This window comes from Tenrec ecaudatus, chromosome 11 (assembly GCF_050624435.1).
Source record: "Tenrec ecaudatus isolate mTenEca1 chromosome 11, mTenEca1.hap1, whole genome shotgun sequence".
Classification (NCBI taxonomy): Eukaryota; Metazoa; Chordata; class Mammalia; order Afrosoricida; family Tenrecidae; genus Tenrec; species Tenrec ecaudatus.
Window position 1 is genome coordinate 74,920,233 of NC_134540.1, and position 23,244 is coordinate 74,943,476.

At 48.1% G+C, this 23,244-nt stretch overlaps 1 protein-coding gene across 1 annotated transcript in view; it reads right to left on the reverse strand.

The window, feature by feature from the left end:
* Positions 1 to 14,961, reverse strand: part of CREG2 (cellular repressor of E1A stimulated genes 2) — a 56,147-nt gene extending 41,186 nt beyond the window's left edge. The window contains exons 1-2 of the mRNA XM_075562567.1: positions 14,521 to 14,961; positions 7,599 to 7,768 (exon numbers count right to left, since the gene is read on the reverse strand). Coding sequence (XP_075418682.1) covers positions 7,599 to 7,768; positions 14,521 to 14,961 — 611 coding nt within the window. The remainder of the gene's footprint in view (positions 1 to 7,598; positions 7,769 to 14,520) is intronic.
* Between the last annotated feature and the right edge of the window lie 8,283 nt (positions 14,962 to 23,244).

Genomic DNA, 23,244 nt, shown 5'->3' on the forward strand with positions numbered 1-23,244 from the left:
GAATCCCAGGGATCTCAATATCACATCAATATTGGGTCCTGGGGGTTGTTCCTTTTCTTCCCATGAAACATTTGTTTAAAGTGTATTTGAAAATATTTGCAAATCATGTATCTGATAACAGTCTAGTATTTAGAAAACAGAACTCAATAGCAAAAAGACAAATAACAGGATTTAAAAGTGGGCAAAGAAAGACTTAAGAAGATGCATGGATGGCTAATAACCACATGGAAAGATGTACATGAGGCTTCCTTCCATAGTCATGAAGGAAATGCAGAGCACATCCAGAATGAGGGACTCCTTCACATGCACTAGGATAGCTGAACGGAAAAGAGGAACAATAAAGATGTTGGGGGTGGGGCTGTGGAGACTTTGGAACCCATAGACACTGAAGAACTCTGCCGTCGGTCATGGTGAGTCCGATAGGTCTCCATGGCAAACAGCGAGGTGTTAACGCAAATGCAGTGCATCCCAAATGCCTGTGCGAACGTTGAGAAGTTCCAGAACTGAACACGAGAAATAATGGAAACCCAAATCACTGGTTCTGGGCCCCCCAAGTTACACTTAGGAATTCAGTTTCCCTGGACTTTAAGTCACTAGTAAGGCTTTTGGCTTTCTTGCATCTCATGGTCTCAGATACACTATTGCCACCCAGCTCTTTCTCATTTAACCAAATTCACAGTAACCTTTCCGCCTCTTCAATGGTCTGGGTTCTTTGTTTAGTGATTGACGTCACACCGTTCACTACCTTAGCTGCTGTCATCAATCACCTGTGTTTCTCTCCTCACAAATGTTGTTAATGTCGACTTAGCCATCTTGTATTCAGCCATCCAATCAGACCAGCGGTGACCGGATTCAGACTTCACAGTGATTTCTTTTTTCAACTCTATCCCGGGCCTCACCGTTTTCTTCTGAGCTTTATAGTGCTGGCATCACTGTCTTTCTTTGGAACCATAGTTATGATATTATATCCAAATAAAGTACAAAAACCCAAGAAAGCTCACTGACGAACATTTTAAGGCACTAACACAGCAAGCACCACATGCTGTCCAAGCAAGAGCTGCGCATCGGTTCTCAACCTTCCTGATGCTGCGACCCTTCATACAGTTCCTCAACCATAAAACTATTTTCATTTCTACTTCATCGCTGTCATTTTGCTACGGTAATGAATCGGGCGACCCCTGTGAAAGGGTTGTTGGAGCTCCAAAGGGACCCACAGGTTGAGAACAGCTGCCTTAGACGGCAGCATCACCCCTTCGTGTACAGGGAGACCGGATGTGTGACTGACTTGGGTTTTCTGTTTGACTACTGCGCAGTTACAAACACCAAGCAGGGTTCTTTTTCAAACTGTGCTGTGCGAGTATTGGAAAGTTTGAGCTTGGAGTCGTTAGACCACCAAGGTAGGACTGACTGTGTGCTACCGTGAGCCTGGGCATTTTCCGTCTCTTTAATGCCTGTGAAAGCGAGGCACTGAGTACGGAAGCTGAAGAAGAATTGCTGCCTTAGCATGACAACGCTGGTGACGAATATTGAGAGCATTTCTAGTGGCAGAGTGGGGCAGGCATGGGGCCTCTAACCACAAGGTCACCGGTTCGAAACCACCAGCCACACTACAGGATAAGAATGAAGCTTTCGACTACTCTGTCTCAAAGGGGGCACCAGGAGTCAGAATCTCTCTGATGGCAGTGAGTTTTGTGGAAGAATATTGAATATACCATGGGGAGCCAGATAAATAAGCAAAGGTGTCTTGGGAGAAGTTAGAGGTCAGGATGGTGAGACTTCCTCTCGCAGACCCTGAACAGCTGCTCAGGAGGGCTCAGGCCCTGGAGAAGGACGTCATGATGCTCAGTACAGTAGAGTGTCAACGACAGAGAGGAAGGCCCTTGATGCAACAGATGGACAGCAGCCGCAGCCGTGGGCTCAAATGTGGCCGTGGCTGTGAGCATGGTGCCAGCTGGGGCGGCATTTGGTTCTATTGTGCATGGTGTCCCTGTGCATCTAAGGACTGTGACTTAAGGAAGCACAGGGGGAGACGCATATAAACTGAGACTGAGTGTGGAGAGGGAGGTAGTGGATTGGGAAAAGGACAAAGTGACTTGGTTTATTCCTGATTTCCTGAAATGGATGGGAACCACTCAGGTGAAATGCCCTGGGATCAGAAACAAGGAAGAAAGAAGTGACGGCAGGTCCCTAGAAAAGAGTGGGAGGCGACAGTGTGCTCAGCACCCCGCTCCCAGCCTTTCTCTGTGCAGAACCCTCCTGACTGCCCAGACAGCCCGTGGCAGAGCTCCCCAGATGCATGCCAGCTCCAGGAACGCAGGGCTGTGCGGACCCAGGAGAGGGGGCACAAATCGGGGCGGAACAATTTATTTAGAAGATGTATCCTTTGCCTTCGAGGGGAACGAAGCCGATTCAGTGGGGAGAAGTTGAATTCAGCTTCTGTACCCGAGCCCTGTCCTTTGAAATGTGCATCACATCACAGGTGGACAGACTCCAGACCGAGGCGCATGTTGGCTGTTAGCAAGCGGGTCGCTGGGAGCTCGTTATTCTGGGTGCGCATTTGACAGAGCATGTCTAGAGAACGAGTGGAGAGAGTCTACCTTCCAAACACAAGTCCCAGAGCCTGCATTTGGAATGAGGTTGGGCCAAGTGCTTTTATCCATCACACAAAAGTATCTTCAACAAGAGGAGATAAAAGACAGGAAGGGGGGGGGGGGAGGGGCGTGGCTATAAGGCACTTACATGCCCAGAGTGTCTTGTTTTTGCTTTCTGCACAGAAGAAACAATTAGACTCTGTGCCAAGTAATTGAGTTTGTATTCATTGCTCTAAGCATTTTGACGCTATTCATGGCGGGGACGCAAGCCAGCCTCCCCATCGCCACTTGTCTTCGTTATCTGACGCTGCTGTCACAGGAACACCGCAAGTGGGTGGTTTGGCAGGCACTTCTCTTTGCCCACAGTTTAGGAGGCTCAGCGCCAGCCATAGAGAAAGGCTGCCACTCTCTGCTCTGGACAAAAGTCTGGTGCCTGGAAGGTCTCCATGTATCCCGCTCAGCATCTGTCTTAGCCTATATGGTTTCTCTCCAATTTTACCAAAAGAAGAAAGAAGCCATTCGGACCCTTGAAGAGCTTGCTTAGGAATCTCATCGGTCAGATACACGAATTCATTGCTTCTAAGTTTCATCTGGCAAACATTTGAACATGACTCAGATAAGTTCTCTGTCGCCACCTAGGAAGCACTGCCCTTCCTCAGTTGTCCCAAGGATACCACTTCCCCATCGTGATCTGAGTCACTGAGCGAGTTCAAGCCTCCTGTCCCTCAGTGTGCCCATGGAATGCAGGGCTGCTCAGGGCGCAGGGCAAGAATCACGTGGATGCCCAAGCAAGGTGGCGCTACCTTTCTGTTTGCGTGTTGAATTATCAGCAATATTTAGTACTCCAAGCAAGTCATTCTGGGGCTGGGGGAAGTAGATTGCTAGGCCTCTCTTCTGAGAATCCTCTGCGTAGATTCAAGCCTCCAAACGTTCCGTTAGCAGCCAAGTATACTAATATTGTATACCACCACTCTGGGACTCCGAAGCGCGCCTATGAAGCCTCTATTAAGAGCCACTTCAGAAGTAGGGCAGGGGCGTCTTCAACTAAGGTGGGGGCTGATCCGTGGCCATCTTTCTCCACAAGACCTTTTGGGGAAAGAGGGGAACGCGTTTTCATTCCCCATTTCCTTGATTGTGAACTTGGTCACCTGAGAAACCTAGCATTTGGTGAACCCATCAGTGAGCATGGCTGATTTCTCAGGAGACCACTAGGCCTCAGCGTGGACTCAAACCGCCAGCCTTGGGTTTAGCAGCTGACTGTGCTGTGTGTACCACCAAGGGACCCCACGCATGCTGCAGGGATTGGAAAATGAAGAGAGGAACGGATGGCTAATTGCAAATGAGTCTGTTAAACCCGGCATCTTGGTCTCTTATTTGTCTTCTTATCCCAAGCTGGGAAATAAATTCCAATCACTTCTAATTCATCTAATTAAATCAAATGAAAGCTTCAGAGCACCATGGAGCAAACAGGATCACGGCAGAAAATGGACTTCAAGTAGACGAACTATTAAAAGGCGAGACGTGTGTAGGTTCTGATTGCGGATGCCGTCTGCCTATTAGGCACACTCTCTACCTGCCAGTGTCCTATAACACGTCCCCGAGTAGTAACAGCTGCTCCCTCGGCTCTCACCTGCCCCTCCTGGATTCTGCCTGCCTGGCTGGCTGCCTGCTCCTGGGCTGGTCTCCCAAACTGGTCCCTGTGGAGTCAGCTGGAACAGGGCCCACCCTGAAGGATACACACCCCCTCTCCTGTGTCTGCTTACGCCCCGCCCCACCCCCACGGAGATGGCTATGCAGCACCCCCTTCCGTTTCCTCTGAGCAACAGCCACGCGCCCGCCCCTTTCCCCCCCCCCACCCCACCCCCCACCCCTAGCCAAGGAGGCTGCACGAAGCACTCTGAATTATGGTTCTGTTTCTGCGCGCTCTGCAGCCCAAGGAGCCCGTAGAAAGTGCTGGTTTTGTCTGCCACAGAGAATGAAAGAGGGGGGCCCCCTGATCCCAAGTCATGCAGAACAACAAAGGGCTGGGAATACAGGGAACGTTCCATATGACAGTACAAATGTGATTGCCAGGCACCGAGGGAACCGGCTTCAAGAACGAAGGCAGCTTTCATTTTTCTAAGTTCGAGCCTGACTTTTGAAGGCAGAAGGATGAAATAGCCTGGATTTCTTGCCACCCCAACTAGACAATTGAGTGTTGTCTGTCAGTCTCCCCTCCCCCAGGAGAAATGCTTTGAAGGCCAGGGAGATCCATCCTGGTCTCTGTGGGGCCCTGAGACCCTTTGGACATAGAGGAGGGAGGGTGGTACTTCACCAGAGGCACGAGTTGGACAGCTCACGGTCATGGACATGTCTGCCAGGTGCTTTGCTCTGCCGCAGTGGTCTGGGGAGCCCCTGGCGTGGCTGGTGTGTTCAGGGTGTGAGTATCTGCCTTTCTTCGACTGCTGACAGACAGCCTTCTCTGCCTGGTGAAGGTCCTATGTTTAACATTACCACGGCGGGGGAGAGGAAACCCAAAATGTAACGTTGAACTTGGAAAGGGAACCTGAGAGGGATGAATCAGGTGGGGCCCAGGCAGGTCGTGGGGAACGCGGGCAGGCCTGGAGGCCCCGTGGGCTCAGTTCTGGATCACACGGTAAATCGAGCGTAGTGAGAAAGTGAGCCAGGCGTACATTTGGGTTCCCCAGTGCACACAAAGCCCTTTCCGCTATGCTACCGTGGATTAAGTGTGCCACGGCACACCGAGGAAGCTGGGAATCTTGGGAGAATGACTGAAACGTGACACTGAGCAAGCGCTGTTGGGAAAACGGTGCTGAAACAAACATTCAAGTTGTAAAACCAACAACAAAGAACTATTTGCGAAGCACCCTACAACCGGGAGCCGGAAGATCAGCCATGCCCGGAGTACAGCACAATCACTCTGGGACTGAGAACAACAGCCGCCTGCTTGGTAACCATTGAAGCACGATGCCCGCTGGGGCTGAGCTGAGCTCTCTAAGTTATCCATTTACGTGACTGGACCCCGGCGGGGCAGTGGCCACGTGTTGGCGTGCTACCCACAGAGCAGCAGTTCCAAACCACTAGCCGCTCCGCGGGAGAAAGGTGCGGCTTTCTCTACTCCCATGGAGTGACAGTCGCAGAACCCCCAGGGCAGCTCTCCTCTCTCCTATAGGGTCGCTGTGCGCCCGCATCCACTCGCTGCAGTCAGTCTGTTTGTCTGGAACACTTCCGCTGCACAAACATTGTGAGCCGTTCAGGGGATGGGAGTTCTACGTGATGATCTAGGCGCGGGGGTGCCAGGCGTGCCAACCCGTTCTTCCTCTCCCAGGGCAGCGTGAGGGGTGTGCCCGGTGGGTGGGTGGGGCCTCAGCCACCTCTTGCAGCCACGTCCTGCGCACGTGGCTGTACTTGCTATGGGTGGCTGGCGCTGGCGAATGCCTGCAGGTATGGCTCACGGCCACCAAAGCAAGGCTGCCCGGTTCCCGAGGGACCGCTGTGAGGACTTCTCTTTAGCAGACTGTCACCCCCTCAGCTTCTAGCTCCCGCCTGCTAGTGCAGCCGTCCGCCTGGCACCTGCCCATAGAGCCTTCCCTTCCACATCCCTAGGCAGTGGCGCCTGCATTCATCAAGGTCCAGGTCCGCCTGCCTGTCTCCCGGTCCAGGGTCAATAAGCCCCAGCACCCTGATGGCTTTCTGTGCCTACAGGTAGTACCTGAGATGGTGCAGAAGGTACCCCGGCAGTATGCTTCTACTAGCAACAGCCAGCTGGGCTGTCAAAGAACAGCAGCATCGTCCATGAACAAGAAAACACTTTTTGGCCTCTTGCCATAACCTGGTGGGAAAGCGGGCCAGCTGGGCTCTGCCAGGTCTCTCATGGCTGCTCGGCCAGGCTGCAGCACCCAGTTTACAGGCGCTTCGATGACCCTCCGTAGCAAGGACCAAATCGGCCTCATTATTCTGTTCTGTGCACTTTGCAGAAAACACCGATTTCCCGAGGCATCGCTCCCCTTTACATGCGAGTGTCGGCCCCACAGGTTGTGTGTCCCCAGGCCACCCTGGTGCTTTGCCGGTCCTGCTCTCCCCGCTGACCCTCCTACCTGCAGTCCTCCACACCAACTGGAGAGGGGTGGGGTGGGGGGTGTTGGACAGGCAACCATCTCACTGGCAGGGGTCAGTTCCAAGCTGTGCATTCAGACAAAGGCATGGAGATCGGGGCTCCCATTTGGACTTACAAGTCTCTAGACGCTTTCTCATGTGGAGAGATTTGAGGAAGCACACGAAAGAACTAAGGGTCTGTATTGCACACAGCTTTCAGAATAGGACACATTCATTGAGAACTAATCAATGTACTCTGTGCCATACTTGCTCTTGTGGCGTAGTGGTTGTGGTGTCAGGTTGCTAATACCAAGGTCAGCAGTTGGAAACCACCAGCCACTCCTGAGGGGAAAGATGGGGTTTTCTACTCCAGTAAAGCGTTGCAGTCTCGGAAACTCACAGGGGCAGTTCTAAGTTCTACCCTGCCCTACAGGGTCCCTGGAAGGAGGGATTGACTCCACTGCAGTCTGTTTTGCTTTGAGATGCTGCATTTGCTGCAGAGAAAAGCTAGTGCCCCTTCCTTGACCACCCTCCTCTCGGTCCTTGTTCCTCAGCATCCTAAGAGCGTTATTTACCCACCGAGGTATGTGAGACCCACCACGGTGCTTGGACACATTTCCATTCTTTACAGTAGCCCGTGGGATAGAAACGCGCATTCCTGTTTTATAGATCAGCAAACAGAGGCATGCAGCGATTAAGTAACTTCCCCCTTTCTCTCCCCATTTGCTGGGGAGTGGAAGGATGTCTTTCTGAGTCTGAAGGAATATGCTTCCCACTTTAAGCTGGGGAAGACGCCAGTTTATGTCCCTGTTTTAAAAACAGCAGCCTCTGTTAAAGTCAGGTCAGCCAGGGAGGAGCCCATCCCTCTGCCTGGACCTATGGGAGGAAGAACAAGGCAAGCAAGAGATCTACCTGCAGAACTCTCCCTCCGCTTCTGGCAGCATCAGCGAGGCCATGGGGTTCTTCATCAGGTTGGCCACAGTGGGGTCCTTGGGGGTCAGGTAGAAGAAAGGACTCCCAGTGCTGTTGTTGACAGGACCATCGCTGACAGGCAGGCAGTTCCCAAAGGGCAGTCCCCACATCTGCGGAACACCAAAGAAGGAACTGTCAATGAGCTGAGTTCTGCTGAGAGCTGAGCTTGCATCCCCAGCCAAGAAAGATCACAGCAGGGATATGAGGATGTGTCACACTGTATCCATGCCATTAAATCGAGTGTTTTCTCTTTTATTTTTCAGGGGGCGTGGGGGGTGGGTGGGAAGGAAGCACAATGGAATTGGCGGGGAGTTTTAAGACTTCTGTATAAGCCCCATTAAACCCCGGCTGCCTTCATTATTTTCCCAACAATTTTTGGCAACTTTCAGAACAGAATGGAAGTCTTTAACATATTACCTGATTTTCTGAAATGAGCAACTTTCTATTAATGTTAGTTTTAAAGTCACACCTTTTCCTCTACTTCTTGTTTTTGGGTTTTTTTTCTGTTGTAATAAAAAATATGCCACATTAGGTCTCCACAAGCCACGGGGAATTGATTTGTTATATCCTTAGTTTAAAGGAAGTCACAGCCTCCACAGGTCTGTCTGAATAGGACAGGCTGGATGAACTATCTGGAGGAAAAACAACGGGACCGACAGTTCCGGGGGGACTTGGGGTGGGGGTGTAGGGGGGGTAAGCAAGTGGTGTTAACAAACACAGGGACAAGGGAAAAACATGGGACCCCAAATGGTAGAGAAGGGGGAGTGGCAGGCATGGTGGGAAATGATCAAGGGTAAGGTTGCTTAGAGAAGAGGTATACTCTAGCCCAGGTGGCGACGAAGCATGGTAGTAGGGCAGGAGGAAAGTCAAGGGAGATGGAGGAAAGAGCTAGGAGTCAAAGGGCATTCATGGAGGTCTAGACAAAGACATGTACATGCAAATATATATAGGAGGATGGGGAAATAGATCTATGTGTCTATATTTATAGGTCAAGTATTAAGGTGGCGGAAGGACCTTGGGCCTCTACTCAAACACTCCCTCAATGCATGAATACCTTCTTTTATTAAATTGGAACTCTATGATGCTCACTCTCCCGACACAACGGCTGGAGCCAAAGTGGGTGAACAAGTAAATGTGGTGAAGAAAGCTGATGGTGCCCGGCTATCAAAAGAGATAGTGTCTGGGGTCTTAAAGGCTTGAAGGTGAACAAGCGGCCATCTAGCTCAGAAGCAACAAAGTCCACATGGAAGAACACACCAGCCTGTGTGATCGCGTGGTCCCAAAGGGATCAGTTACCAGGCATCAAAGAACAAAAAATCATATCATTGCCTGCACACCTCCATGATAGGATCGCTGAAGACAAATGGGTGCATAAGCAAATGTGGTGAAGAAAGCTGATGGTGCCCGGCTATCAAAAGAGATAGTGTCTGGGGTCTTAAAGGCTTGAAGGTGAACAAGCGGCCATCTAGCTCAGAAGCAAAAAAGCCCACATGGAAGAAGCACACCGGCCAGTGCAATCACGAGGTGCCAAGGGACCAGGTATAAGGCATCATGCAAAAAACAACAACGATATAAGTGTGTGTATATATGTGTATATATGTGTATATGTATATGTATATATATACCATATTAAATGAAGGGGGAAGTGCAGAGTGGAGACCCAAGGCCCAAGTGTCGGCCAATGGAGATCCCCTCATAGAGGGGTTTAGGAGAGGAGATGGGTTAATTAGGGTGCGAGGTAGTACCGATGAAGAACACAGCTTTCCCCCAGATCCTGGATGCTTCCTCCCCCCAACTACCATGATCCGAATTCTACCTTGCAGGACTGGATAGGGCAGAGGCTGTACACTGGTACATATGACGGCTGGAGGTACAGGGAATCCAGGGTGGATGATACCTTCAGGACCAAGGGTGTGAGGGGCGATGCTGGGAGAGTGGAGGGTGAGTGGGTTGGAAGGGGGGAACTGATTACAAGGATCCACATGTGACCTCTTCCCTGGGAGAGGGACAGCAGAGAAGGGGGGAAGGGAGACTCTGGATAGGGCAAGATATGACAAAATAACGAGGTATAAATTACCAAGGGCACATGAGAGAGGGGGGAAAGGGGAGGGGGGGGGGGAAGAGGACCTGATGCAAGGGGCTTAAGTGGAGAGCAAATGCTTTGAGAATGATTGGGGCAGGGAATGTATGGATGTGCTTTATACAATTGATGTATGTATATGTATGGATGGTGATGAGTTGTATGGGTCCCTAATAAAATGTAAAAAAAGAAAAGAGGAGAAAAAAATGATTAGGGCAGGGACTGTACAGATGTGCTTTATACAATTGATGTATGTATATGTATGAACTGTGATAAGAATTGTATGAGCCCCTAATAAATTGTTAAAATTTAAAAAAAATTTAAAAAAAAGAAAAGAAAATGATTAGGGCAAAGAATGTACAGATGGGTTTTATACAATTGATGTATGTATATGTATGGATTGTGATAAGAGTTGTATGAGCCCCTAATAAAATGTTTTTTAATAAAAACAACAAAACAAACAAAAAAACAACAACAACAACAAAAATAAAGGAAGTCACAGCAACATGAAATAGCCTTGTATGCACACACTCATACACACACGTGCTGGATGAGTCCCATACTCCAGTATGGTGTTAAAGTTCTCAGATATATAAAGGTATTTAATGGAAATGACCTAAATTGCCCATCAGTGAAAGAATGGATAAATAAATTTTGGCACATACACACAATGGAATGCTACACAACATTGCAACAGCAACAACAACAACCAAAACCCAACAAGGATGGATCGGCAAAGCATCTCTTAACATGGGTGAACCTGGAGTACATTACATGGGTGAAATAAGACAATCACAAAAGAGCAACTGCTGGATAAGATCTTTCTTGTAAAATATTAAGAGACATATTTTAACACCAAAAGAAACATTAATTGGTGGTTACCAAGGATGGGAGAGGAAACCCAGTAAGTGTTTGGCCACAGGGTAGAGAAGTGTTGAATTGTGTGAAGGGGTGAGCAAGTGACAATAAGAGGGAGTGGGATTAAGTCCTAGGTTTCCCAAACCCTGTTTCCCAATTGGAAGGCCCCAGTCTTCTATGAGTTTTTCCTCCTACAGAAATGGCTCCTCCTGATGGTGAGACAGGAGAAAGGTGTAGCAGTTACATAATCTGTCAACTTGAGTGAAGGGGTGGAGTCTAGCCTGTCAATCAGGTCAAAGCCAGTGAGGCCTCTGTGTGGGCATGGCCTCCTGAGGATTCTGGGAGCTCCTATCTTTCTCCCTGAAGGCAGGACACACTGTGCTTGACATTCCTGTGGACAAGCTACATGGAGCTTCACTGATGGCGAGAGCCCTGGAGCTGGAAGAGCCACACGAGACACACGCCAGCCTTGAGATGCTTCCACTGCCGCTGGATCCACAAGATGTTCACCTACTTGCCAGTGATCTTCCTGCATTCAGCATCATTGCATGTGTTGCATAAGTCTGAAGAGGAATTTATAGACTGGCATTGGACATATGGGATAATATAGGACTTATGGACTTAATTTGGACTAGGATGTTTTCTTAATATACAGCTGCTCTTTGATATAAAGTTCTCTCTTACACACATGAGTGTCTATGAATTTGTTTCTCTAACCAACCCAGACTAACACAGAAGGTAAAAGGAAACAGAGGAAAGATCTAGGAAGCAAAGCTGTGGATAGAGGTATAAACAAGTGTGTACATATGTAAATATATTAATTCATAAAATAGAGGTATTGGCCTATGTACATATATTTATATGGCAATACATTGAGGAAGTGGACAGACTTTGGGCCTCTGCTCAAGCCCTCCCTCAATGCAAGAAAACTTTGTTCTAATAATCTTACATTCTGTGATGCTCATCCTTCCAACACAATCACTGAAGGCAAAATGGGTGCATAAGCAAATGTGGTGAAGAAAGCTGATGGTGCCCGGCTATCAAAGATGTAGTGTCTGGAGTCTTAAAGGCTTGAAGTTAAACAAGCAGTCATCTAACAGAGCAGCAACAAACCCACATGGAAGAAACACACCAGCCTGTGCAGTCATGAGGTGTTGATGGGGTCAGGTAACCGGCATCAGAAGACCCAAAACAACAACAACAAATATTGTTGGGAACGAAGTGGGTCAAAGCAGAGACCCCAAGTCCATCTGCAGACAATAGGAAATCCTCTCACAGAAGGGTCACAATGAAGGGTTGAGTCAAGCAGGGAGCAGTATAGCACTGGTGAAACAATATTCTCTTGGTCCCTCAACGCTTCCCCATTTCCCACTATCACGACCCAGTCCTGCCTTTCAGTTCTGGCTAGACCGAAACATGTATACTGGTACAGATAAGAGCTTAGGACACTTGGAATCCAGGTCAGACAAACCCCTCAGGACAGAAATGGGAGTAGCGATACTAGGAGGGTAGAGGGTAGGTGGCAGGAGGAGGAGAGGATGGGGGGACTGATTTCAATGATTGACACATAAATCATACCCCACCCCCAGGGGAATGAGCAACAGAAACTAAGGTGAAGGGAGACAGCAGTCAGTGTAAGATATGAAAATAATAATAATTTATTATTTATCAAGAGGTCACAAGGGTGGGGGTTACCAGGAGGAGCTGATATCAAGGGCTCAAATAGAAAGTAAATGTTTAGAAAATGAACATGGCAACATATGTACACATGTGCTTGATACAACTGATGTATGGGTTGTTATAAGAGCTGTGAGAGCCCCCAATGAAATGATCTTTAAAAAAAAAGAAGAGAAATGGCTCCTAGTTGCTTTGCTCAGAAGACGCCTCACCATGTAGTGGGATATATGTTGTGTGCCTAACAGCAAGATCAGCAGTTCGAAACCACCAGTTGCTACATGGGAGAAAGAGGAGGCATTTTGCTCCAGTAAAGATTTGTTTCCACTCTGTCTGAGTCGGAATCAACTTGTTAGCAGTGAGTTTGGTTTTGGGGTTTTTACTTAGCTCAGAACTCAAAGGCTACCTTTGTCTTTGACCTAGGTGCTGACAAATTGTGGTAAGGAAGGGCTGTAAGTTAAATTTAGATATACAGTTATTGGAAAAGGAAACAAAATGTTACGGATACCCCCAGCATGGTAGCATAACTTCATCATAGGTCCGGTTTTTCAATGTGTCAGCAACTGTCCAGAATCACGCTTTGCACACAAAGCAGGCATTTGGCAAATGTTTCCTGAATTTATTGAATTTAGACTATCTTTTGGAAAGAGACACTTATAAGAAAGGCAATGAAAATGAAATCAGAGGTTAAATGCATGTCTTCGATTCATTTTTTTAAAACTGTTTGAAAAGATTTATGTTTTAACCCAAGGCATTTAAACTTTGTCTTCTTTTAAAATTTTTTTCAATCGTTTTATTAGGGGCTCATACAACTCTTATCACAACCCATACATACATCAATTGTGTAAAGCACATTTGTACATTCATTGCCCTCATCATTCTCAAAACATTTGCTCTCCACCTAAGCCCCTGGCATCAGGTTCTCATTTTCCCCCTCCCTCCCAGCTCCCCCTCCCTCATGAACCCTTGATAATTTATAAATTATTATTTTGTCATATCTTGCCCTGTCTGACATCTCCCCTCACCCACTTTTCTGTTGTCCGTCCCCCAGGGAGAAGGTCACATGTAGATCCTTGTAATTGGTTTCCCCTTTCCAACCCACCCTCCCTCTACGTTCCAGTATCGCCACTCACACCACTGGTCCTGAAGGGACCATCCTCCCTGGATTCCCTGTTAAACTTTGTCTTCTTAAAGTATCTTGGGAGCACCAGATGTAACAGTGAAAACCCATTCAGATGCTGTGAATATCCAACCGAAACGGAATCTGATGTAGAAGGGGTTAATATCATTGACCTGTCAAGATAAAGTTGACACCTAGATAATTTTTAAGCCATAAAAGGGGAAAAAAAAAGGTGTGTGTGTAGAATCCTAAAGGATCTAGTCAACCACGGTGGGTGAAATGGGGAGTCACTGTCTCAGAGCTGGCGACACACAGAGCCGGGCTCCAGACGGGCGCCCTGTCGCGTAACAGCCTATACAGTCTCCAAACGATGATTATTTGCTTCAAGTAGACAGCAGTTGAAGCTACCGCCTTGCAATGAAGCCCTTGCATCCAGCCCAGCAAGTCAGACGCTTTGGGGAACATGGACTGTGCTTCTACAGACGCTGCAGCCTCGCGGTTTCCGTGCCAGGAGGGAACCATGTCTAACAGGTGAGTCAAACGTGTGTGAACTTCACAGTAAAAATTACAGCGACGACAGCTCACTCCAGTGCGCCACACACCTTCCACCCTTCCCCCCTTTTTCCAGAAAAAATGCTGCCTGCCCTTTTTAACCATATCCATTTTTCCCCGGGCTCTAGCGGTGATACCTCTGCCTCCGAGTGCCCACAGGCAGGGGGTAAGTTCGTGGATCGCTGGGCAGTGCTGGGAGCTGGGAGGGGATGGTGTGGGTCTTCTCTCCAATTCCAGGGGCTTCCTTTGTCCGGTCTCTGGCCAGGAGCTGCTCACTGGAACCCCCCCCCCCCACCTGTGAATGCCCGCAGCAAGAAAGCGCTTCACTCCCCAGCCACCTGGCAAGAAGCCTGCTTTTCGTGTCACCCCACCTTTGCCACGCTAAACTCGCCTATTCCGGCCCCGCGATTTACCTGCTGTGGACAGTCCTGTCTAACCCACCAGATCCAGCTTGAGACCGGGATGAGCATCTCCCCGCCTCATGGCCACGCCACCTGATTCCCAGGCCACTGCGGGGCAGACACCTGCAGCCCGCCGGCCGTCTGGAGCGCGTCCCCGCCCGCCCGACGGTGGCTTACCTTCTCCTGGGCGGACACGGTGGCCAGGCAGCCCCAGCTGTTGGCGTGGGCCAGGAAGCGGGCGGTCCCGGGGCGCAGCCTCGGGGCGGGCGGGCCGCCGGCCGCCTGAGCGCCCTCTCGCCGGTAGGAGAACATGCCAGGCGGGGCGGGGGGCGGCCGAGGGCGGCCGGCGCTGGCCCGGGGCCGCAGGTGCGCGTCCTCCTTGTGCGCCGAGGCCGGGAAGCTCTGTTGCCAGAGGCGGCTGGAATCCTCCAGCAGCGCGGGCAGCGCGTCTTCGGTGGACGCGCTGTCCAGCTCCTCGTCCACCTCGTTGGTGACCGCCCAGGACACCGAGCTCACGATCACGTAGCCGGCGGCCGGGGGCAGCAGGGCGCTGCAGAAGAGCAGCCAGGAGAGGCCGGCCGCGGCGCGCGCCAGCCGCCGGTCGCCGCGCACGGACATCTTGCAGCCAGCGTGCCCCGCCGCGGGGACCGCCCGCAGCGCGCCAAAGGCCCGGAAGGGTGACAGCGCCGTTCCGCGGGGGATGCGGGGAGCCGAAGCCTCACCAGACTGCCCACGGGGTTCTTGGGTGCGGTCCTGAGTGGGAGCCCCAGGGATACCCTTAAAGTCCCCACGGCACCTGGAGAAAGTCACGGCTTTCGGAAGAGCAGGCGCCAGTCGAACGCGGTGCGTGGTGGTGCCAGGTCCGGGGATGCGGTGGTTTCCTGCAGGACCGCGCAGGCTCTGCAGCCAGACCGTGGGCGTTCAGACGCTGGCTCGGTACCACGCCCCCACTCGCCTGCTGCGTGACCGTGGCACACGGACCTCTGGGTGCCCCACTTCTTCTATTAGCAAGTGATCCGAGGTATGGGGAGGAGTAAACGAGGGTTTGAACAGTGTAATAGACCAGGGAAAACACGATGTCGTTCAAATGCCACACGCTCGCAATTGTTATCCCCATTCTCACAGTCTGCCAAGTGCAGCCCCTGCGTTTCAGAGCGGACTGCGTTCCCGAGGTTCTCCGTGCTGTAAGGAACACGGCCTTTCTTCCAAGGTGCTGCGGGATGAGCTCAACTTTCCCAACTAGCCGCTGTGGGCGCCGCGGAAGGACCCCTTGCTCATCCCTAGCGTCTTTCCTTAACCCTCTGCCGCACCTTCTGAGTCTCTAGGGCCCCATCGCCATCCTCTTAGGGAACAGTGATAATTTGGCTATTTTGTGCCTGGAGTAGACCTGTCATTCTCTGCGCCATCTCTCCCACTTCCATGCTGTCTACCAGGCTGCGAAGGCTGCGGACGTGCAGACGAAACTTCCAAGGCAGTGCCCTCTCGCTCTCTTCTTCTTTCACTCTCCCTAGATTCATGCCCAACAGGAGCCCTGTTGGCACATTGGGTAGCACGGTCACCTGCTAACAGCTTCGTCAGCAGTCCAAACCTCCCAGCTGCTCCTCGGGAGAAAGAGGAGGCTTTCTACCCACGTGAAGATTTAGTACATTCTCAGAAACCCACAGGGGCAGTTCTGTTGTGTCCTAGAGGGTCGCTCTGAGTCAGAATAGACTTGGTCTTCCAGTCCAGTCTGTTGGGGCACCACGTCCTGACCCAAAGTCCACCTTCAGCATTCCCTGAGTATCTTGCCGCTCCATTCCCTTGCTGTTCCGCTGCACTCCCCCAGTGCTTTGCCTCGGGATCAGGTCGGGCGCAATTCCCACACTGTGTCTCCGGTGCTGTCCCTTGCAGGGCCATGGGTCAGTGAGGGGCATCATGTCTCATAGTGGGGCTGGCCATGTGGTCCTCTCTGTGGATTGGCTGCTGTAATTGGGAACATCGTCCTCAAGGCCTGGTGGGCCAGGATGTGCTCCACTCTCTCCTACTCCTCCTTCATCTGCTCCCATGTGCTCCGATCAGATATGTTCCTCTCCTGGAGCTGCAGATTCAATGCCGTCTTTGAAATAAATTCTTCTGGGGGGAGAGGAAGGTGTCTACTTAGTATTTGGTACTGGGGGACTTGGTTACAGTGAGTTTGTTTTAGCCTCCTGCCCAACCTCTAGAACAGCAGTTCTCAACCTGTGGGTCACGACCCCTTTGGAGGAGCAAATGACCTTTTCACAGGGGTCGCCTAAGACTATTGGAAAACACATTTTTTGCTCCTCTATCTGTCTCCAGGCTGGTCCACCCGCATGCTGATACGCCCACATATGAGGGTGTGAAGACTGTTACCATGCTATTTAATGATTCAAGACAAAATTTCATTTTTTAGTGGTTAGAAATAAATATTCATAATATATAATTGCATATTGCTTTTGTGATGAATCACTATGTTTTCATTATGTTCAATTTGTAATGATGAAAACACATCCTGCATATCAGATATTTACATAACAATTCATAACAGTAGCAAAATGACAGTTATGGAGTAGCAATGAGAATAATTTTATGGTTGGGGATCACCACAACATGAGGAACTGTACTACAGGGTCGCAGCATTAGGAAGGTTGAGAACCACTGCTCTAGAATAATGTGCCCAATGGTCTTATAGAGGCAACTCAAGCCCTGCTATGTCACTTAATAGCTGTGTAGTACTGTGTACATCATTTGATCCTCCAGTCCCTCATATCCTCATCTGCAAATGGGGACATGCACATTTGCATCCTTACATTGTTGTGATGACAACATGGGGTGTTGGGTGGGAAGTACTTCCTGATGGGGGCATGCGGATCACCCACTTGTCATACTTCCACTAAGGAGATGGGGTTTTCACCCCACGTATGGAAAGGGGAAATTTGGAGAATTATCACAGGCTTTCAGCTATCCTCTTGCCTTCTGACTCCTGTGATGAATGAGTTTGGAAAGAGTAGAAGAAAATGTGGGTTTATTCTTTTTGAATGAGTGACTCCTCGTTCTCCAGGGCTGTGCCGGCCTGATGCTGGAGGAAGGATGCTGCCATCCAGCTCTATGAGTGAGGGGTTATGTTTTGAATAATCTATAGGAATACCGTGGATCAGATTTTTGGTTTTCTCTCTATCAAGCTTCCCATTCCTATGTTCATTTCTCAGTTAGATTCAAACTCAAAAGGGACTTATGAGAGTGATTAATAATCCCCTCACAGTGAATCAGCTTGGCATCACTGAGCCCACAAATCAACTTTAGTTTCACCAAAAGTGACACACGAGACCTTAGGTGTTTTCCTGATGCGATGCAGTACCACGCAGTAGGAAAGAGCAACATTGTCTATGAAGAGATCTACTCTAGCCTCTAGAGATGATGATCAGCTTACAGAAACACAGAGGACAACGTACAAGTCATATGATTCAGAGTATAGAACATTCCATAGGACAAATCACTACGCTTCTTAAAACATAAATGGCATGAAAAATTAGGGGTGCATGGTTAGACAGGAAAATATTTAGGAGACACAAAGCAAAAGGCAATGGATGGACCAACTTTAAAAAGCCAATATTGAGGTAAGTTGAAAAATCTCAATATAGACCAAGTATTAGATGAGGTTTAATAATGATATTGCTAATTTTGTTTAACAATAAGGGAGTTTTACTTAGGTTATAAAAAATGTACACCCATATGGAAGAAGCACACCAGCCTGTCCTGATGCGATTGCTGAGGACAAATGGGCGCATAAGCAAATATGAAGAAAACTGATGGTGCCTGGCTATCAAAAGATATAGTGTCTGGGGTCTTAAAAGTTTGAAGATAAACAGGCAGTCATCTAGCTGAGAAACAACACAGCCCACATGGAAGAAGCACACCAGCCTACCCCTACCCGATCAAGAAAGCTGATGGTGCCTGGCTACCAAAAGATAAAGAATCTGGGGACCTATAGGTTGGAAGATAAACAAGGAGTCACCTAACTGAGAAACAACAAAGCCCACATGGAAGAAGCACACAAGCCTGTGAGATCACAAGGCATCGAAGGGATCAGATATCAGGCATCAAAAACCAAAAAATCCCCCCAAAGGAGGCAGGGGGACAGCAAAAAAATCCCCCCAAAACCATAGCATTGTGAATGAGGGGGAGGGCAGAGTGGGGACCCAGGGCCTATCTGTGGGAAATTGGACATCCCCTTGCAGGACTGCAGGGAGATGAGCCAGTCAGGGTGCAGTATAGCAATGATGAAACATACAATTTTCCTCTAGTTCTTGAATGCTTCCCCCCTCCACTATCATGATCCCAATTCTACCTTACAAATCTAGCTGGACTGGAGGATATACACTGGTACAGATAGGAACTGGAAACACAGGGAATCCAGGACAGAAGAACCCCTCAGGACCAGTGGTGAGAGTGGCGATAACGGGTGGGTGGTGGGAAGGTGAGGGAGAAAGGGGGAACAGAGTACAAGGATCTACATATAACCTCCTCCCTGGGGGACGGACAACAGAGAAGTGGGTGAAAGGGAGACATTAGATGGTGTAAGATATTACAAAATAATAATAATTCATACATTATGAGCTGATACCAGGCTCAAGTAGAAAGCAAATGTTTTGAGAATGATGATGGCAACATATATACAAATGTGCTTGACTCAATGGATGAATGGATGGATGGATGGTCATAAGAGTTATATGAACCTCCAATAAAATTATTTTTAAAAAGAAAGAAAAATGTATATAGAGGCATACAGATTCTAGCAAAATGTTTACAAATTATATATATTCACACAAGGAGTTTATATTCAGAGTATATGGAAAACTCTTACAATTTGCTAGCAAAAAACCCTCCAAAACAAAAAATAAGCACACAACCCAACAAATAATCCAATTCAAAAATAAGCAAAGTTTGGTTACCATTGCTGAAAAAAAATTCATTTACCATAATGGAATGTTTTGATTAAAGATTCTATGAAACAATCCTGATCAAAAGGGAGAAAGACAGAGCATGTCTCCAGGTAGGAGACACGCCTGACCTGGCCAAATTCTTGTGGAATCTAGACTTTCTGGAGTCACTGATGCTGGAAGAACTCCCAAAACGATTACCATGAGATAATCTTTAAACTTTAAACAAAAATGTTTGGTCTTCTAAAAACCAAACAAATTTAGTTTCAGTTGTAAAGAGTGTTTACCACGAGCATTGTGCTTTATTGTTTAAATTAGGTAATTGTGTTAGTCTGGGTACTTTAGAGAAACAAATCCACAGAAACTCATTTATAAGAGAGAGTTTTATATAAAGGTTAAGTACGCATCAAGAAAACATCCCAACCTAGTGCTGCCCAAGCCTACAAGTCCAACATTAACCCATATGTTCAACACCAATTCACAAAGTCCTTCTCCATCTCACAAAACAGAAACAACGATGCAGACTGCAGGAGGAAAGCCGAGTCAGTGAATGTGTAAGCATCTCGGCGCTGGCAGGGGTCTCCACACGGTGCTCCAGAACCCACGGCTGCATCAGGGTAGGTCCATGTGTCTTGCAGGAAGTGAGCCTTGCCAACTAAAGCAGGGAGCTGGCTAAGGCAACTGTACCCTGGTCCGACCATCACAAAGCAAGAGACCCGAGAACTAGAAAGGTGAGGATCACTGAGCCATTTATTCCTCCGCCCTTCAATTAACCCCACATGTGTTTATCGGCCAGGTTGGCACAGTACACTAACTCAGTAATATAAAATTTATTTGCTATGATGAGATGACATTACAACAAGCTTATGCAGCACAATCAGTAGAAAACATAAAACACTGACTATGTTTTCAGTTCTGCTTCTGACCACGTCCTATGCCTGACTCAGGGCCTGGGTTTCTAACCACTGTGCTACATTGCCTCCTTAAGGAGAAGAGACAGGATGGAGAACAAGACAGTTTTCTGGGGTTGTTTCTGAATCATCTTTAAATGTGAAAAGGTTTTACAGAGACCCGATTTCACAAAGCATAAATAAGGCAGTCTACATCTGAGGGTGGTCCAAATAAAAAGCCATCCAGCAGCAGTTCCTCCCTGACTTCAGAGGATCACTGTGGTATTGGTAGACCAGAAGCTGGATTAAAACGGGATAACACTGTGCTCTTATGAAAACTAGGGATAGAGGATCAAGTTGACAACAGCAACTCGAAGATTAAATAGGAAACTTGGGGGACGATGCATTTGTGGTCATGTGGAAAAGGAGGCCGAGAATGGTTGCACAGCTTGCAGGGTGTCATCAGTGTCCCTGTGTTTGTTCTGCTGTGTACCATGTCAACAACAGCAAACTAAAATATGAAAAGATCTGAATAGACATTTGGGCAAAAGATTTGAAGACATATTTTTTCCCGAAGAAGGTATGGCATTGGCCAATAAGTGTATGAAGAGATGTTAACTATCTCTAGTCATTCAGGAAATGCAATCCCAAATCACAATGAGATAATAGGTCCCTCCCCACTAGCATGTCTATAATAATATGTGTTAATGAGAATGCAGAGTCACTGGAACCTTTGTACATTGCTGTTGGGAATGTAAAATGGTTCAGCATGTTAGGAAACAGGTGGGTCACCCCACACAGGGCTACCTATAAAGGGACGTCCAAAAGCTCATGGGAAATCCCATGATCTTTCAATCCCACATTTTCAGACCTTTTGAAGCTGTCTATAGAGTTTCCATATTTCCCAGCAATCTCACTCCTAAGATGTATCTTAGGCTGTGTTCACTAGATGTGCTAGGCTGGGATGACTAGAGAAACAAATCCAGAGACGCGCATACATGTGTAAAAGACAGCTTTATATCAAAGAGCAATTGTATATTGAGAAACCATCCCAGCCCAGTCTAGATCAAGTCCATAAGTCTGATGTTAGCCCTTACATCTGTTATTAATCCACAAATTCCTCTCCAGACTCACACAACACATGCAATGATGATGAAGGCAGGAAGATCACAGGCCGGTGGGTGGAAAGTCTTGTGGATCCAATGATGGTGGAAGCATCTCAGCCCTGGCATAAGTCTCCACGTGGCTCCTTTAGCTCGCTGAGGGTACTTCATCAACCAGGAAGGTGAAGCAGAGGGAGAGTGTGGCCCATATCCAGGGAGAAAGAGAGGAAGTTCCTAGAATCCTCATGAAAAGGCCACGCCCAGAAGGAGGCATCATCAAGCTCTGACCTGACTGACAGGCTAGACTCCACTCCTACACTTATTCATCAAGTTGACATGAAGTTATGTAACTACCACACTAGAGAAGCAAGGAAACTTGCATCCAATTGATTGCACCAAGACTGTGACCTAAGTAAGGGTACTGTGTCACCCCCTAATCTTACAGCTGCCCACAGAAGATCCCATTATAGAGGTTATTATACTAAATTATGTCATGGTGGCTTACTATGCTTTAGATTCCAAACCACTGAGAATCCTGGCCTCACCAAGTTAACGAAATATCTTAACTACCACAAGTAGATACCCAATAGAAATGAAAGCATATGACCACCTGCACACACAAAACCCTGTACGCAGTCCTGGCAAGAAGGTGGACTCAGAAGACATCCTACCCAGACTCTTTATAACAGACTTGAGAAACCAAATGAAACAGATATGAAGGATAATCCTGGAACCTTGAGCTTCAAAGGAAAGGATAATGAAATAGATCAAACACTGACAAGAAGAAACAAATGAGAACACAAACAAGAGCTATATGGACCTGTGAATTGCCAACTGGACTAAGACAGCATGGCTATATGAATTTGGAGCAGCAGCAGTTTAACTGAGGCAGGGACCTCTTAATTAGCTCCAGTTATGCAGGTTACACTAGTGAAAGGTATCATCTCCCTCCCCCTTATTCACCACACCTTTCCAGTTATCAGCCCCACTCTATGCCACCCTACCACACTACCCCTGCCACACCCGAGGTCTAAGGTACAGCCTTGCAGATCAAGCACTGTGTGCACATGATCTTCGGGTTCAGAGGTATGCACACTTCACCTCCTAGGCTGGCAGAAATGCTGTTCTTGACCAGGTACTCTGCTGGGCACCACCTCCGCAGGCCAGGAGAGTGTGTGCTAAGCAGGTGTCCTGCCCCCGAGCTTTCTTCTTTTTCCCCTTTCCCCCTGTTTTGCTGTTTTCTATTCCAACTTCCTGTCTTTCTTCATGTTTCCTTTTCTCTTTCCCTTCCCTTGATTTTCTCTTATTTTTTCTTTCTTTCTCCTCTCCTGATTTTGAATTCTTTTCTTTTCTTTTTCCTTCTCCCTCATCCTTGTTTTTGTTCCTTAAAAAAACATCTTTTGTCTATTTGTTTTTCATTATTTATTATTTGTTTGTTTCCCCCCACCTAGTGGTAGATAACAACCATGCCTACACTACCCAGCCAAACCTGCATCTCCTGCACCTCCACCCACTGTGAGACTACCACCATCCACTCCTGATCACTCGGCTGACAGATGGTGACCAACATCCTCTCCATGAACAGGTAACAGAGAATTGCATGCATATTTCCAAACTCTACCACACCTCTCAGGAGGTATGGGGTGAGTGCTTAAGTGCTGCTAATCTAGTGAGGAGAATAGCATGCTCTTCCTGCATCTATCTATCTATCTATATATCTATCTGATAAAGCAAAACCAAAAAATACCTGGGTGAAATGAAGAAGTGTATAACTATGAGTTAACAAAACCACAATGTCTTAAAGAAGAAAGAAAACCTCAGTCCATACAGAATGACTCAATCAGTGACTTAAATTTAGAGTCATAAAACCTTTCTGAGGAACAAATGATACTGAAACTCTCTGATAAAGAATTCAAAAGAATTAGATTTAGGGTTGATAAAGGAAGGGCCAGAGCAAAACCTAGATGAAAC